General features: G+C 35.8%; 1 protein-coding gene across 2 annotated transcripts in view; it reads left to right on the top strand.

Moving 5' to 3' along the window:
- The first annotated feature begins 3,881 nt into the window (after positions 1–3,881).
- Positions 3,882–19,337, top strand: part of tgm1l1 (transglutaminase 1 like 1) — a 26,647-nt gene continuing 11,191 nt past the window's right edge. For both annotated transcript variants that reach the window (XM_016540709.1, XM_016540710.1), the window contains exons 1-7: positions 3,882–4,121; positions 9,158–9,444; positions 9,548–9,739; positions 11,948–12,199; positions 17,409–17,527; positions 17,900–18,007; positions 18,148–18,325. In XM_016540709.1, coding sequence (XP_016396195.1) covers positions 9,159–9,444; positions 9,548–9,739; positions 11,948–12,199; positions 17,409–17,527; positions 17,900–18,007; positions 18,148–18,325 — 1,135 coding nt within the window. In that variant the 5' untranslated portion in view covers positions 3,882–4,121; position 9,158. The remainder of the gene's footprint in view (positions 4,122–9,157; positions 9,445–9,547; positions 9,740–11,947; positions 12,200–17,408; positions 17,528–17,899; positions 18,008–18,147; positions 18,326–19,337) is intronic.

Here is a 19,337-nt window from a genome sequence, read left to right as displayed (position 1 = left end):
GTTCCCAGTTTGACTCAGTAACAATTCTCTATAAATAGAAAGCATTCACATAGAGAGCTTTCTTTTAAATGTGAACTAAATGCGTCAAGAAAAATGTAGGCCTGTCAATACCCAGCCATAATTATAATATCAGCAACATCTTTTCAAAATCCAATGAATTTATAATATTGTGTTGTGATAATGAAAAAGAACAAATACTCTCACAATACATTTTTTATATTCCACGAATCTTTCCAACATTCTTCTCTGCATTGTCCAAAAAAGAGATAGCATGTAATTCATTCATCTGTCACAATCAAAACGTGAAGGTCAAGTCACATCCACTGCATCGTGGGATATTGTGCTCTGTTGTATACTGCACACTTCTGGCTTTTACTGCAGGTAATTCTATGCAAACATAAAATTCACATAATGTACACAGTATACTTACTATATACTGCAGATCTAGTAAAAGTAACATGCATTGGATCACTAATACTGAACCCAAAACAGTCCGTTAAGAGTCAAAGAGAAGCTTTTAGAGCAGTAAATGGCTCATGCCTCTAGAGGGCACTCCATATTTATGGTCAATGTTTCTCCTGGACAGGTTGGGCTTGTGTCGGGATGGTAACCCTCATTCTGCCAATCTTCAACATCCACTCAAACCCCACCCTTGGTAGTTAAACTAATTCGGGTTAGTTAGTTAATATTGTGCTCCATGACTTGGGTGGGTCAGATTGTGAGATCAGAGAAACACTGAAAGTTGTTGTATTGATGAATCAGACTGAATGCATTACACTGCTCATGCTGATGCATTTCCTAACAGCTTTTTCTCAATAGATTTTTGTTCAGATAAGAACAAACAAGACACACCTTCGTATACTTCATCCTGATGACACATTTTGATGTGACTGCCTAATTATTTTATATGAAGTCATAACTTATGTTCTTTCCCACTCTCTGTACTGTATATATTATGAAATATATGAACCAGAAAGGAGTGGCAAACTTTGTGTGTCGTCACTCTTCTCACTCATTTCCTGAGCTTCTCCAATTTAACAGAGAAAAGCAACTTACTGTCTTGATGTCAAAACTATGTCATGTTCCTTTGCCCAGTCATTTTTTTCTTCTTTCCTTTTAGGTCATAAATTGCAAGATATATCCAGTATAGGGGTGATCATCAGTATCATGTAAAAGAAGATTTGACTAATACAAGATTTGAAAGAAAGACTAATACAAGTGGTATGAGAATCATGAAACTATTATACAGTTGTGTCAGATAATCACTGGGATGGTAATGGCCAAATATAAAGATTATCATCATTATATAAAAGTACTTGACCGCAGAATGATGCCATTGGCCAATCAAGATCTTCAGAGAGATGTGTGACAATAAGAGATAATCTTGAATGCATTTAGTCAGGTGTTTGCGTAACTGTGAACTTTTTAACTTTTGTGAACACTGAGGTTTTCTCTTCCTATGCAATGGTTTTACGGAAAACCACATATATTACTTAGAAAAGTTACTAGTGACCTGATGAACTTCCTCTGACTTTTCACCTCAATTGCATCCAGTTGAATTTGAGTTAATAGAATGAGGCACATTACAAAGAGCCTCAAAGAACCTTAAAAACAATGAAAAAAATCAGCAAAAGCTCAAATTGAACAGCTCAATTAAATGAAATGACATTTCTGTGTTGTTGTGGCTTATATTAAAACATGAAATATGGGAACATATCAAAGACAGAGACAAAGAGAGACATTCTCATTCTAGGGACCATTGGTCAAAAATTTGGAAACGCCTGTGAGTGCAGGATGATGTCATCAATAATGCCAACTTTTAGTTAAAAGACAAAGCTATCAGACACGGAGTAAAAGCCACAAAACTCCAAATTTGATTTGATGATATCTAAAAAAAAAATAAGCTTGATTAAACCGCTTTTGATAGTCTTCAACCCTGATTGTGGTTTTAACTGTTTGCTGAATAATAATTTGACAGAATGCAATACACACTGCTTGTTCCTATTGCATAACACAATGCTGTGGTGGTACTTTAAGGAACATTTACACCCCTTCAATGAAGGCAAGGTTTGAACCAGTAAACTTAAAAATGCATACATCTTCATGAAAGGGGTGGTGTATTGCTTGGACATTGCAGTTTCACTTCCTCTACACTATTTTTAGGGTTGAAAGGGAAAGTATTGCTCTGGTGCGATAACCCAGTCCTTTCTTTTCTATGAATTCAGGGAGAATTTATAATGTTAGAAATATCAAGAAACATTTCGAAAGTTAAATATCAAGGCTGTACAGTAAGTGTTTAAATACCACATGTTGATCAGTGAACAATCATAAAAACTTTTGGATTTAACAAGTGTAGGGAGACTGGGGACAATTACATATTTAAAATTTTCATCCATACACTCTAAAAAATGCTGGGTTGTCTAAAAAATGCTGGGTTAAGTTATCTTAATGACAAATGTCATTAAGATAACTTAATAACTTTATAGAAACCGCCTAAAATTAAGTACATAGAAGAGAAGAAAGCCACCCTAGGTAGCCGCCTATATTGCCCATGCCAGGATCCGCCACTGCCAGATACAGTTAGAAATGTAATCAAAACAAGCCAATCGCAAGATATCTGGTAGGGGGCACCTGGGGTGGCAAACCAGATCTCAGCGGGGGCCGGTGCCACCCCTGGCTACCAGACCCGCTCCTGGTTAATGCTCACTCCCATCAACGCCCACCCCTAGATATATCATCTATCGATCTGTCTACTATCTGTCCATCATCTATCTGTTCAGTGTAGGCAATCCCTTTTTTATAGTTTACATGGTCAATGTCACAAATTTTCTTACACTTCGAATATTACAGTAAATACTATTAGTTAATAAACATTTCTTCTTTTTCATTTTATGGGAGGATTTGCATTAAATTTAAAATTATGATAGTCTTTCACAACGTAAACATTTCAATGATACTCTTGTTTCTTGTATGTGTCTGGAACCAAATTAAGTGGATTTGTAGTTTTATGTGAACTACACTCTAAAAATGCTGGGTTGTTTCAACCCAACTTTGGGTCAAATATGGACTAACCCAACTTTTGGGTTAAAAATTTAATGTAAAAATTTAACCCAACGGTTGGGTTAGTCCATATTTGACCCAAAGTTGGGTTGAAACAACCCAGCATTTTTAGAGTGTAGTTCACATAAAACTACAAATCCACTTAATTTGGTTCCAGACACATATGCGTATAAATAGTACGCCAAATAAAAACGAAAACTCGTGGTACTGATACACAAAAATGGACTTTGGCGTACATATGATACCCATGTGTTTGGCGTGCATATAATACGCAGTTTTCGCATGCATATGATACGAAATTTTTTGGCGTGCATATGATATGCAGTTTTCACGTACATATGATACGCATCTACCCCACAACCCTAAGCCTACCCATTGCATAGCATGTACACGCCAAAGTCCATTTTTGCATATCAAAACCACGAGTTTTCGTTTTTATTTGGCACTATAAGCACTTTCATGAGATCGGGTTGGAATTTCTATACACTGCGCGATCAATCTATTATTTACATGTTATAATGAGAGGATTCGACTGTATAACTCAGCACAGAACAAAAATTGGTGTGTGTTGTAGCCTTGAGGTATGAGACAAAAACCAGCATATACTTTCATGAGGATGATGAAAATGTTTTCATTTGAGTAAAACCTTTAAGTCCCTTTAAGTGTTTTTCTTCACTGAATATGTACAATTTCTCATGTGGTAACATCTATTTTATTTGATTTTATTCAACCCAAAATATTAACCTAATTAATACATTAGATTACAGTGATAAAATGAAATTTAAGGGTTAGATCAGGTAGAAATAGATAACATTTGCAGGTTAGCACTTCTTAATAGTGTACCATAGATTCTACAATGTTTTTTTTTTCCTCATCATACTTTTGAGGCAGTGCCCCAGCCTGGCTGCCCCGCATTTCAAATGTTCTAGTCACGCCCCTAGCATTAAGTCGTGTGTGGACAAAATTCGCTCCAGTGTCAATTTGACTCTGCTGGGAGTTTCGCGTACTGCTATATTTAAAGAACACTATCGGAATCCCGTGAAGAAAAACAGTTTAAAAAAGTAAGTCTAAACTTTTTATTCATTCGTGTGTTACTTGCTGTCAGTCTTGCTGCTGTTTGTTCTGTGGAGAAATGCGTCTCAGGCTGTTCAGGGTCCGTAAGTGCGCTGACCTCTTGGGAGGTTCATCCAAGTTTTAAGGTTCTGAAGATAAGATTATCTCCCATAATTATAAAAAAATATAACGGTTTCTGCGTGTTAATATATTTATAAAGTAGACATTTTCAGTGTCTCTGTGCTTCTGTTTGGATGACTGATGTGTGAACTTTCAGTACTGAGAAACTAAAACCACACTTAACAAGCCACAGTTGTTCTTTACTGATGTAACCTATTTGTTCAATGTGCCTTAAGGATATACATTGCATATATAAGGAGGATACACGTTGCATAGTATTTGGACCGAAGCCAATGCTTTTTTGCATTGGAATCATTTCTTATGTTTTGGCAAGAAGCACAGTTAAAGCTGGAGACTGCATGATTTCCAGATGTTTTTTTTTTTTTGCTCTTATGAATTCCAGCTGTACTTGATTTGACAGGGTGGGGGAAAGAAAACCTCTTCACATAGTTAACGTACATCAGACCTGAGAACATCTCTCCATCATTCTCTGCTGGTTTCTGCACAAACAAATGAGACCGATTATGATAATGTCATAGCCATCCTGCTATTTTTCATTTTACATGTATGTTTTATTTATTAATTATCACAATCATCAATTTCTTGGGGCTACTGCATCCAATCTTTTTTCCTGGCCATCCGTTTTGAGTCAAACAATTATTTTGTCTATTCCACATAAATGGTGTGATTATGATGTGCTCGTCTCCTCATGACTCTGAATGCTGTAAACATTAACTTTTTATATTTTTAGCATCAGTCAAAACAAGTTCTTAAAGACATAGTTCTTAAAAATTTGAAAATTCTGTCATCATTTACTCACCTTCATGGTGTTTCAAACTTTCTTTCTTGTGTGGAACACAAAAGGAGAAATGTTGAAGCATGAACTGGCAACTCTTTTTCATATAAACTTCTTCTTCTTTTTTTTTTTAAAGATGCATGTGTTCCCTGTGATAAATTTGATTGAATTGCAAAACTCTCTGGTTAGATCTGCTTCTCAAACTCCTGCCCTATTGCATTATAACAATAAGGGTCCAGCTTTGACTGCCAAAATCCACACATACACACACAAACAGATGAACGCAACCATGTGAACCACAGTGGTGCAAATAAAGAGGTAGAACTGAAGTACATCTGTGTTCTGGGTTGCTAGGGTGTTTTTTTGAGTGGTTGCTAGGTGGTTCCTTTTGCTGGCTCGAGTCAGAAGAGGTGAACTAAGCTATCTAAAATATATATTTGCTGTGATGTAATAACTGCATGTAGAGTCATGTTACTTCTCGATCGGTGATAAGCCCAGTCATTCTCTTGTTCTGCATCATAGAAATTATGAAATACATGTCATTGAAGTCTGGGTTTAAGATAATGACTTCATCAGGTGTGAGATGTTATGCTTTTGTTTTGGTCGTGTTACTAGGTTCTTATGCATCCGTATGGGACGTTTCCATGTAAACGGGTGGGCGATGGTCACACCCAATAAACCTTGTGATGAAATTAAAACAGTTTGGTGCCATCTAAGATCCCACACGAACACACACTGTTGTGCACCGCTTTAAATAAACAGTTCACTCAGAAATTAAAATTCACCATCACTTTCTCACCTTTATGTATGTGCAATACAAAAAAGAGTTTGCAGACTGTTCACACAGCTGTTTTACATACAACGACAGACCAAAACAGAGAAATTTCACCATCACTTTCTCACCTTTATGTATGTGCAATACAAAAAAGAGTTTGCAGACTGTTCACACAGCTGTTTTACAACAAACTAATATTATGCTTCTGCATATACAAACCATCACTAAAAACAGACCAAAAACAGAATGTTTGCAAGATTGTTCCTCACACAAAACTGTCACTAACTTTTTTTTTTTTTTGCTTTACGAAAGAAAAAGTGGGGTACATGAGAGTAAAGTAATGACAACATAATTGGGGGGGGGCATGGACCCCATAAAGGGTCCATGCCTTTAAAATCTAAATCCGGCTCAGTGGAGTAGATCAGTAGCCTCCCATCTCATGTGCACATATTTGCCAGCTGCTTGCTCTATCTTTGGCTTTAGACCAGCTGCTGGAGACCTTAGACCTCATACACACAGTTGCAAAAGTGGACACGTACCAGTCACAAACTTCTGAATGTGTAAACATTCTTTGAATGTTTTTTGAAAGAAGTCTCTACCAAGGCTGCATTTATTTGATTAAAAATACAGTAAAAATGGTAAAACGGTGAAATTTTCCTGTGACGCAAAGCTGAATTTTCAGCATCATTACTCCAGTCTTCAGAGTTACATGATCCTTCAGAAATCATTCAGTGTTACTGACCCTGAACTTTTGAATGGAAAACTGATATAAGCATGCAGGGGTCATAGGTCACCGTAAGTCATGATTTAGTGTCAGCAGATGTGTGAGAAAGGTATTTGGAGGCATTCTAGCATTCTAATCATAGCTGTCTATGTATACTTGAAGGATTCATTCTAAACATCCATAAATCCCTGTGGAATCTCATGATACACAACACCCAGTGGAAAAATGTGTTGCTTAAAGGTTGCTCTTTAATAGCTCATGAGACTTAAATTCGTTTTCAGTTGAGTTTCAGTTAAACGGCAACATTGTGAAGATGTTTCTCCTAAAAGTCCTTGGGAGAAATAAAAATAGCCACAACATACAGTAAGAGTATAGTAGAGCTGCATGATTTGGGGAGAAATTTAAAAAAATTAATAAAAAAAAATTGTGATTTAAAGAATCCAGATTTGCTGTGCTTGTCTGTACACTGAAAAAAATAGTTGTAGAAATATTGAATTAAACTTGAAATTTTGAAGCGGAGTAACTGAAATAGTATTTTTGTCTAAAATTGACTTAATAAGCTTTGTTTTATTTACAACTTCGAAGAATCTTAAACTGAAGGCAACTCATCAGGCCTTGTGAAAGTTCTCATGACATCAATCATGAACGCATATTTCCTAATTGAATAAAACATGTCAAAGCAGATTTTATTTGCATTCACGTTTGTCCTCTACTCTGGTCTGTAGCCGTAGCATTCATGGCATACAGTCTGCAGGCTTCAGTGACTTACAGTCATCCAGAGCTGCATAGCACACATACTTGGTCTGGAACACATTCACATAGCTGCAAACGTATGAGCAGAACTCTCTGTGTTTGACTGTGTTATACTGGTAAACCTTTGGAAGTTTTTTAACTAAAAAGTAAACATAGCCAAACATGTTAGCTGAAGTGTTTAAAAGTGGTCTAATCGAGTGGCTAAATCTGATGAAAGTCAGCAAAATGAGTGAAATTTCTTACAACCCATTTAAATGAGAGGATAACTGATCAGTAACATACCTAGAGTAAATTTTGCCAAATTTCTATAGCTAAAGAGACTTAAACAAGCTCTCAATTATGTTTTGTTGATGTATCACATTAATTTTTTTAGAGACATCAAAAAAGAGACACAAATGTGTCAATATTTGTTATACAGTAAGTGCATAGATCTAAAAAAGGAATGTCAGATCATTTGGTCTGTTTGAGTTCATATTTAAATCTTTGAATTTGGACTGCAAATGTTTGTAACTCTGCAAATCTGAGCACTGTTTGAGAAATTTTTTAGATCTCACTTGAGTTTTAAAAGTGAGATTATTAGGTCTTGAGACAATAATATGATAAGAGCAATTCTTAAAAACTCTCAATTTGCATTTGCTGCTGAGGAGAAACAATTGAGGAGGTACTGCGGATGCGTGTGGTTTATGTTCAAATGAAAGGAACGGGTCTGAGAAATGCGGGCGGCTGGTTGTTGAGTTTTGGAATTTGGTGATAGTGAGAGAAGTCATGAGAAAACAGAAGAAAACATGTTAAGGAGATGGAAGAGAGCACAAGGCCATTTGGAGGAAAACACATGGTTCTCATTTTCAGTGTTTATTCAATGTCATGCAACGTCAGCATTTCTATTCCTCTTGATTTAATCTTTTCTGCACCAAAGTACTAGTGATCACTGAACATTTGTGAATAATCACTGATGTATATTTTAATGGCAATCTGAGGCACATCTGTCAGCGAAAGCAATACTGGGAAATTACTTTAGTATCTTTAAACAGCATGCTTAAGTTTATGGCTCATGACCAAATAGGCAATTACTTTAACAACACTGCGGAGAAACGCAGATGTGTGGGGACTTTTTCTTTCCATGGGGGCTTTAATGCTGCTGAACGTCTTGATGAAGTAACATGGGAGAAAACGTTATATTATGTTATATATAGGGCTGTCACGATTCCTCGATTAAATTCGAGTACTCAATTAAAAAAAAATCCTTGATTGCGTTTTGCCTGTCGATTAACCGGCAAAACACAGAAAGTGGCGCATTCCATGGACGAGAATCCATTAAAAGCATTATTAGACTGATTTCTAAGGCTGCACGAAATATTAAAACCATATAAAAAGCATAAAAAAGCATAGTGCTACTGTGAATTCACAAAGGCTGCAATTCAAATAAATAAATATAAGCGCTGCGGGTTTAATATGCGCTTTATTTATATGCGTGTAGGTTATGTGCATCTCAGAGCAGCTCCATTGACAGTAAATGCTGCTCCACACAAACAGTTTTCATTTACAGTGGGTATAGAAAAGAATCACCCCCTTTAAAATAATCACATTTTATTGCCTTGCAGCCTGAAATGAAGACGGACACAGTTTTTGTTTTATCCAGCTGTATTAACTTCCAAGTGAAAAATATAACACCAACGTGTCATAAAAAATAAAAAAACAGAATGATGTTACTCTTGTATTTCTTCGCTCTTGACTCATGAGATCTCATTTGCATTCTCTTTGCATTTACTTCACCAGTTAATCATTATCAGCAAATGCATCGTTAAACTTTTGTTGTCTGCTGATTCCAAGCCTTTACACCATTTTCCATCTAATTATTTTGTATGATGTTTTCCAGGATGCCAGGAGAGAGACTGTCAATCCGAGATAACTCTGCTGTCGGCCGTTTCCACGGTGTTTCTGCCAGCAATGGCCAGGCCGTCCCAGAGAGACACAGCGAGTCCAAAATGAAGAAAGAAGAGAGCGGATGCCGGCGTTGGTTTCGGAGGGCTTGTCCGTGTTGCTTCCGGCGTCAGAACAGCTCGAATGATGTGACCATTGACACTGAAGGTGGGGCTGTCGGGGACGGAGAGAATGAAGGGCCGACGTCTCCGATGACTGCCACTGGAGATACAGAGCTGGGCGGTGAGGAGCTGTGTCTCAGGCAGACTGATTATTGACATGATATTTGAGACTTCTTTTCATAAACTTCAGCTGAAGTTCCTCAAACTCAATCTTTTCTCATCAGAGTTGACTCTAGCAGTGCGTTCTGTGGATCTGCTCAGCCAGAAATCTGATCGGAACAAGAAGGAGCATCACACGGATCAATACCACAGCGACCAGCTCGTCGTCCGCAGAGGCCAGACTTTCCAAATAGAACTCGACCTCTCACGAACTTTCAACCCAAACACAGATAAACTTCACCTGGAACTGAAGACAGGTGAGCGTGAAGTAGCATCTCAGTAACTGTAAGGTCCGATTACACAAATATGTCCTTTTATCTGATCTTGTTGGTTTAAACATATAGTGAAATCTTCAAAAAAAATCTTCAAATCTTCACCAGTATTTTCACTGTTAGCGCCCAGGAAAAAAAATCCACAGTTCACTGAACACTGGTTGACACAAAGTGGGGCATGTTGTCACAACAAATGGGGTAAGTTGTAACAATGGGAACTTGTGACAACTTACACTTATTTGGACAAGTAATATCTTTGTTTGAAATATTAATTTTTAATGTTATATTTTTATATTGTTTTATTTTATATTCTGTTCTTATATTTACAATATGTGACCCTGGACCACAAAACCAGTCTTAAGTCGCTGGGGTATATTTGTAGCAATAGCCAAAAATACATTGTATGGGTCAAAATGATAGATTTTTCTTTTATGCCAAAAATCATTAGGATATTAAGTAATTCAATTTGAAAAATTGACCCTTATGACTGGTTTTGTGGTCCAGGGTCACATATAAGATGGCATTTCAGCAACATTTAAACAGTAGAATAATTAACAGAAAAGGTAGCATAAAAATCATATATATATATATATATATACATAAACTAGATAGATAGATAGATATTTTTCTATTAATTATTTTTCTAGTTCTGAATCTTTTGCTTTGACTCTCTGTGAGTACCCTCTCTAAAATTATTTTTTTTAAAGAAACTTTCCAAACAACTGAAACAATCAAGGAAATATAGTGGTCAGAAAGTGTGGGAATGCATTTATGTGTTACCTTTATTGTTTAAATGTTGCTGAAATACCATCTTAAATATTTTATATTGTAAATATAAGAATAGAAAATACAATAAATTAATATAAGAATGTAACATTAAAAATTCCTATTTCAAATAAATGTATTTCATATTTAATAACCATTGTATTTTTTCCTGTGCAATAACGGTGGAAATATTAAATAGATTTTGTAGTCAAGAGCTCAAAGTATTTGACATTCAGAAATGAGCCCAACATGAGAAATATTCATATTCAGAGTAAAAAGTGTGACAATTAGCCCCAGTCCTTTTATACACATGTATGCTGATGAACAAAACTATTATATGTTGTTATGTAAAAAACAGTCTTTCTTTCTACTGTTTCTGTTGACTGTGTTTTATAATTATTCGTTTTAGACTGCAAACATGATGGGAATGCTCATCTTGGGAACGCCTGTGATAAGGGCGTAAACGTGTTTGTTGGAAATTTCTCTCTCAAACTGCACCCAGTGATACATCTCACCTCTGGTGCAGAAAGAGGAAGTGAGGGAGTGAGAGATAAGAAGAAATTCATTCCTGAAGCAGTACAAACCACTTCACACTAATACAAGATAACTCAAGATAACTCAACTGTTCAAACTAACTGATGTGGTTAGATTCACAACCCAACTGACTTCCAAATTTCAGATATTCAACCCAAAAACCAGGAATTTATTGGATCATGAAAGTAACGTTTCATCAAAAAGCAACTTGACTTTTCTTTTTCACATCTGACACTTTAACATCTAAATGCATGACTTTTTTTAGCTTTGAATAAATCACAGATTTCATGTGCATAAAAACAGGAATTGAAAGAGGAAGGACCAGGTTTCATATGTGCGAGTCTTATGTGTTCTATGAACTTCTTTGGCCGGCCATGTGTGAATGAATCACAGTATTTCAGCCAGTGTTATTTTAGTATCATTGATGTACTATTATAGTTTTTCTTAATATTTTGAATTAGATTTTATTTGAATATTTTCTGCTTTCATTTAAAGTTTTAGTAGTTTTGTTGTTTTTTTTCATTAGTTTCTCTGTATATTTTATATTAATTTGAATGTATTTACTTTCAGTTTATTTAGTTTGAGTTATTTTAGTATTTCGAATTAAACTCTATGAAAATTAGAAATGCTGCCTTAGCAACTAGCTGAAATAAAATAAGTTTAAGTTTTTTTTTTTATATTTTATTTTAGTTAATGTTACTTTTTTTTTGCTTTAGTTTTAGTGAACTACAATAACCCTGATTTCAGCGTAGTTGTGTTTGGAAATGATTTGGCTGAAATCCTCCCTTGTGTAATAATTTATCAGGGGTTTCGAAACCTGGAACCGAATTCATCACGTTCTTCTGAAGGCCATTGAGCCTCTCCCTAAACCATATGTTTCATGTCGTCATTCAGGGCCGCTCCCGCAGGTGTCGAAGAGGACACACATCATCATACCGCTGGTGGACGAGCTCGAGGATGAGCGCTGGGAGGCCAAGATCGTGGAGCAGAATGTCAACCGGGTCAAGCTGTCTGTCAACTCCCCCATCACTGCTGTTATCGGGAAGTACAAGCTGACCGTCACAACGCAATGTCTGAAGACGAGTGAAACTACCACGCATGACTCCGACAAAGACATTTACATGCTCTTCAATCCCTGGTGTGAAGGTAAGACAGATAGAGTTCCAGGATTCTTAAAGGAATAGGTCACCCAAAAATGTAAATATGCAGAAAATGTTCACACCCTCAGGCCATCCAAGATGTAGAAGAGTTTGTTTCTTCATGGGAACAGATTTGGAGAAATTTAGCATTCCATCACTTGCTCACCAATGGATGCTCTGCAGTGAATGGGTGCCGTCAGAATGAGAGTCCAAACAGCTGATAAAAACATCCCAGTATTCCACAAGTAATCCACACCACTCCAGTCCATCAGTTAATGTATTTTGATGCGAACATCTGCATGGTTATTAAAAACAAATCTATAAAGACATTTTTAACTTCAAACTGTTGCTTGCAGCTAAAATACCTGATCTTTGAACTCTCATTCTGACGGCACCCATTTACTGCAGAGGTTGCGTTGTTGAAACAAAAACAAATTCTGAGAAACTGTAATTGAAATCCACAGATGCAAACAGATAAAATAAACACTTAAATGTGTATTTTAGATGTTTTCTTTTCACTAGTCTGAAAGAAGCACAATAGCACATAAACACAGTAGTCTCTTAGCTTAAGAAGATATTTTATGCTCATGTTTGCTATAGTTGCCTTTTGCATCAGCACAGAGATTGCAACATGTTCGTGAATTGCGTTGTGTCACATTTCAGAATGCAGTGAGGCATAAAGTCAAGCTTGCATAGATAGAAGATGACTCTACACCTTCCTTTTAACTCATTCATTAACTCATTTATTGACGAGAAGACAAGACACACCTCCACTGAAGCATGTCTGGGAAACACTGATATATTTAGCCTAAAATATTGCACAGGCAACCGTTAATGCAATATAACATGAAGGTGCAACAAGTTTCCTCTTGCAGCCCAGCGACTTATGTCACTCTTCAGGAGGAATGAACGTGATCTTGCTATCCATTTGAGTTCCATCAGGTTTGATTAACAGCTGCTTTGGCTTTGCTGCAATTACTGGCTATAACTCATAACTAATCTTGTCCTTACAAGACAGCTTGATTTTAGTTTTACATCATCTCTGTCAAGCAGGAATCAGTTTTGCTTGCGGTGCTTTCCTTATGGTTGTCTTTTGAAATATAAGATTAGATGATGGTTATGGCCACCTCAGTTTTTTTTTTTTTCCTTTGAAAAATGATTGTTTTGATAATAGATTCTGGAAATTCTTGCAAAAAGCATATTTATACAGACTTTTAAATGAGTTTTCAGTTTTAGAGGCAGCAGAAATGCAATCCAATAAGAAGTCTTAACTATATATTGAATAATGCTTAGGGATGTGAAATCAGCGATTGACGATTTCACAATACAATTTAACTTTTTGTTTTTTAACAAAATTAGATTTAAGACAAAGTATAAATGTAAAGGTGTCATTTTATTATTTCTCAGACAAAATGCTGCAAATCTTTGTAAGAATGAAAAATGTCAAATAACAAAACTAAATTTTAAACAAAGCCCAAATCAAATAAATAAATACAAATAAAAGAAATCTCTTCATATGAACAAACTAAGGCTTTGTCTTTGCTCTTTCCATTTGAAATCAGAGGCAACCACTGCAATTTAATCACAAGCCAAACAAAGATGCTGCATACATGCAACATGAACAGTTTTTGATTTAAATTATATTGTATAATTTCAAAATCAGAAGGGTCTGACTTTAGCTTTGTGAAATGTTACATAAAACATACCTGCAAAAAACAAAAACCGCAGACGGGCTGAATGAGACGCAGATTCACTCTCTGACAGCAGGTGGCGCTTATGGAACAGCAGCGATACAGCGTTTCCTTGGTTACAGCTGTAAACAGCAGCGCTGCATTTATAAACACTTTAATACGGAGGTAAGATTGAAAGCAAATACCGTCTAAACTTTTCTGAAGACAGTCAGTTCCCCTCAGATATACATTCATATAAACTCCTACTCCTAACTGCATCGCATCTCAACCGACTCGTCACATACCGTATTGGCCCGAATATAAGACGACCCTGATTATAAGACGACCCCCCTTTTTCCAGATGTACCTTTTGGAAAAAGGCTTTTTAAAAACCAAATCTTGTTTTTTCTCAGTAAAACACATTTTGTCTTCAATTATTTTCATATTGCATATTTTTCCTATTTTAATTTTTGTTTTGAAAGTATGGTAAAAACTGGTAAAATGTACCAACAATCACATTTAAAAAATATACACTTTTTGATATACCATTAAAAAAAACAAAACAGGTAGCCCATCTGAATTAGGACATTTAGGCTATCCATCTAATAGTAGCCTACCAAAATCTTATTAAGAGTAGAAGTTAAATCTTACTGTAGTCTTAAAATCACAAAGGGAGTTTGGTGTCATCAGGCTAACGTGACAGTCACGACTCATGCAGCTGTAAGGTTTTCTGCTTCTTTTGTTTTTACTTGCGCTCTTTACAACACGCATTACATTACGTATTTCATGGCACACTCGTTTTATGCGTATTTGGCGCCACCTATTGTTGTGGGTGTATTATTGACATGTCAAAGTCTAGACCCTGAATATAAGAGACGGCGTTTTTTCAGATGTATTTCCAAGAAAAAAACATCGTCTTATATTCGGGACAATACGGTAAGTTCATATATTTTCAACCAGCTGGGTGTGCATCGTTACATCCCTAACGATGCTGAATAAAAAATGTGGAAACATATTTGATTTACTCATATAGTTTTATAAAATACTATTTTCAAAACTGACTAATCTGTAACTACAAAATGTTATTTGGACAACCAGTTAGTAACTTAACTGCTTTGAGTGAAGTGAGCTATATGTGGTTTGATTCACTAAAAAGCTCATAAGAGTCATTCATTCAGCAATCGGTTGGACTGATTTGATTGTAAAGAACCTTTTCATATGAGTCATTTGTTCAAGAATCAGACTGATCTGGTTGTGCTGTATGGTTTTGATTGAGCTGGCTCATATTTAGTAGTTCATTCGAATTAAAAATAAATAAATTAATAAATTATTCGAGAATCAGATTCAATTGTGCTGTTTGTTCATAAGAGTTTCATCATTCAGGAATCGGACTAAATTAGTGCTGCACGGTTTTGAATCAATAAAAAGAAGCGGCTCATAATAAAGTAATTCACTCTGTGTGGTTTTGATCCTTTTAAAAGAACTGTCTCACAAGATCACTGTCTGTTTCGTGCTGTAGATTCATTACAGTGTTGCATCTGATAAGAATCATGAGCTAGATAAAACAATGCAATAATCAATCAAATATATTATAAATGATCATGAAATTAAAACTTACTAAATAATATTAAAAGGAGAACTTATTTATCGCATAAAATAATAAAAAAAGAACATACGTTTTACACCTTTTAAATTTTCATCATTCTGCATTGATTCGAAGTGTTGAGTCCTTATTAGTCTGTTAGTTTAGTTTTTTTGGGGTGGTTCAGGCTTTGCCCTCCTTCCTGCACTGAATGCCAGAGATGTTTTGTAAGGAGAGAGAGAGATCTGCCAAATCACCTTTCACTCCAAGCACTGTAAACCTTTTCTTTCTTTGCATTTTTTTCTGCCTTTTCTTCTACAGCTCCACCTCATCTGGCGATTCACATGTCAAATCTATCTTCCCTCTCCCGCTCTCTTTCTCTCCCTCCCTGGCCCCTCGTTCACTCCAGGCCCCTTCCTGTCATTCTTTACTGCTTTCTTTCAGACTGTTGTTTTATAACACTACATTTTTATGCTCTGGGATTTTGCTGAAAGCTGCTGGCTCATTCCTGTTCTGCAGAACATTGTGAACTCTGTAACCCTGCATCAATGTGCTTTAATTTAAGGAAGTGTTTCAATAACAGGGAGTAGCTGACTTTAACTTGACACAACTTGATTATTTACTCGAGGGCGATACAATTTAGAGGATGCCTATAAGAGGATTCAAATAAAGAGATAAAGTTAACCGTTGCTCATTGGGTGTCATATGGATCTTTTTATAACCGTCCGTTGTCATTTTGATATCATGATTTCTGTAACTTCATCAAATATTTTGCTAATGTTTATAAAATTTTTCCTTCCAAAATGATGCCACTTCCTAGAGGATAGGAGCTAGCTTTTATTAATTAAGGTGGTTTTACAAAAGACTAACTAACTAAAAGCTTATAGGGAAACAAACTATTAATGAAGTGACTAATTAAAGCAGTTTCCCAAGGAAACATGTTTATTTGAAACATTTTGATTAGAGAAAGGGAAAAAATGAATTAAAAAAAAAATTTTTTTAGTATTATTTATGTACTATTATAGTATATATATATATATAATTTTTTTCAGTTTTCATTTAAATTTAAATTTTGGTTTTAGTAATTTTGTTATGTGCTTTTGTCTTTTTTATATTTCTATTTAGCTTTTATTTTTATTTCAGTTTTAGTAATTTAAACTTATTTGATTTGGTTATTTGTCATGGCAACATTTTTAATTTTCAATTTATTAAAATCTAATATTTATATTTTATTTTATTTCAACTTTATTTCAAGTAATGAAAGCAATTTTTAATCGTATACTTTTAGATAGCTATAACAACACTGTTTTAGAAGTTGGAAAATTCTGCCCTACATTCAGTTAATTGTGGTATTGTTAACGGAAAACTAATCTTAAAGTACTTTTACTATCTTTTCCAGTATTAGAGGACCTACAATAATGTACAGTATTTGAAAAATAATGTATTTTTTTAACATTAAAGCATGTCAACATATTCTGTTACACCAAATACACAAAATAATGATCTTTAAAATAGCATCATATGACCCCTTTAAGTCCCAAACATAAACTATAGTAAGTATGAGCCTGCTGTGTTTTTCTGTCTCAATGCTTCACTCTTTCTGGCCTCTTTCCATTACACTTTTCTCTAGCATGTCTGAGTCATTTTTCCATTCATTTTATAATCTTTTCAGTCCTCTTGTATCTCTTCTGGTCATTTCTGTTACCTCCCTTTCTCCCCCTTTTCCCGTTTGATTGCACCTCCCTCTTGTTCAGACCATGACGCCCATGTCCAGAACAGAGAACATTCCATGGAAGCAGAACAGAGCAGATTCCAGATGTCCTGCTGTGGCTCACGTTGATGACATCACTCTATAACACTGTTTTCTTTTAAAGTGACCCAAACCACCGTATCAAATCCTGGAACAGTGTGTTCATGCTCCTTCATGACTCTCTCACTCTCTCTCTCTCTCTCTTTCTCTTCAGATGACACAGTGTACATGGAGGGTGAGAAAGAGCTGAAGGAGTATGTCTTAAATGACACTGGAAGAATCTACTATGGCACTGAGAAGCAGATCGGAGCTCGTACATGGAACTTCGGCCAGGTGTGGAGAGAAATAAAGCACTAAGAATAAAGCAGAACAAAGCACTTTCTCAGGGAAAAACATGCTGCTGAAAGATCCTTGTGAGAACTTCTTGTGTCATACAAGGAAGAAAGCACATTGCAAACCATAACTGACACACTGATATCAAACATAACGTTTTATGTACACAACTGCCAATGATCGGTGAACTGATAATTTAAGTGAAATTTGAAATTTAGTAATTTTGTTATGTCCTTTTGTCATTTTTATTGTTATTTTTTTAATATGTCTATTTAGTTCTATTTAGGTTTATTTTTATTTCGTTTTGGCAAATGTTAATTTTGGACCCTGTTTAGACTTGAGATTTTACCTGGTTGTCTCTCTCACACCCAGTTTGATGAAGGAATTCTGGAGGCCTGTCTGTTTGTGCTGGATAATAGCGAGGTTCCTCCCTCGGGTAGAGGAGATCCTGTCAATGTGGTCCGAGTCATTTCTGCCATGGTGAGTGCCGCCACATCCAGCAATACTGCTGGAACAGATTTGGTAGAGAGTGCCAGATTATTCTGATACTCTTAACAAAGACTCTTTATCCTCCCTGACCTCAGAAACCCCTAGTGAATTTATTTGATTGCCTGTTCTAGATCAATTCCCCGGATGACCGTGGTGTTCTGGAGGGAAACTGGTCTGGGAATTACGCAGGTGGGACGTCTCCCACGGCTTGGAGTGGAAGTGTTGAAATCCTCAGGCAATACCACAAAGAAGGAGGAACGCCTGTCAAATACGGCCAGTGCTGGGTGTTTTCTGGGGTCACAACCACAGGTATGTATGTGTGTATTTTTTAGGTCCCCATGAGGAAACAAGCTTATAAATCATACAGAATGAGTTTTTTTGAGAAAGTAAAAATAAAGAAAGTTTCCTGTAAGGGGTAGGTTTAGGGGTAGGGTTGGTGTAGGGCAATAGCACATACAGTTTGTACAGTAAAAAAACCATTACGCCTATGGAATGTCCCCTTAAAACATGGAAACACAACATGTGTGTGTGTGTGTGTGTGAGTAGATAACAGCCTCCATTTGCCATTCTCTACCATAGTAAAACTTGTGGTTAGTGATACAGGATTCCAGCTTGTAGGCATATACACCATTAAAATAAAAGTCCTTTATTGGCATTGATGGTTCCATGAAGAACCTTTAACATCCATGGAATCTTTCTATTCCATAAAAGGTTCTTTATAGTGGAAAAAGGTTCTTTAGATTTTTAAAATGTTCTTCACACAACGAAAAATGGTTCTTTGAAGAATTTTTCACTGAAAGGTTCTTTGAGGATCCAAAAATGGTTATTGTCCAATATTTTCAGAACCTATATTTTTAAGAGTGTAACAAAAACTTTGACTGTGGAAAAAAATCGCAGATAAGTGGAGTACGTATCTAGCATTTCTAAACTCCGCCCAACCCCATATCAGCAAACCCGAACACAAAAGAGAGCGATTGTGATTGTCTAAAAAAGTGTAGGCTGCTCCCCTTTCTTTTTTGCTGTTTATAGAGTCTGTAGTCACAGTAAATCAGATTTACTGTAATCAAACAGAAGTTCAGTGAATATTCACTAAAAATTACTTACAGTAATGTGAAAAAAATAATAATACTGTACAAGTGAAATGAAACATATTATTCCTAAAGTCAACATTATTGTCTTTCTTAAAGAGCAGGTCATATGGTATTTGAAGTGTCCTAATATTGTGTTGGAGTCACCTACATCAGGTTTAAATGCATCTAAGGTCAGAAAACATTGTAATTTTCTCAGAATATACATTTAATATTAGAGTAATTTGCCAATG

The sequence above is a fragment of the Sinocyclocheilus rhinocerous genome, unplaced genomic scaffold (assembly GCF_001515625.1).
Source record: "Sinocyclocheilus rhinocerous isolate Xijiao unplaced genomic scaffold, SAMN03320098_v1.1 scaffold638, whole genome shotgun sequence".
Lineage (NCBI taxonomy): Eukaryota > Metazoa > Chordata > Actinopteri > Cypriniformes > Cyprinidae > Sinocyclocheilus > Sinocyclocheilus rhinocerous.
Note: the sequence above shows the minus strand (reverse complement) of the source record. Positions and strands in the feature narration are given on the sequence as shown.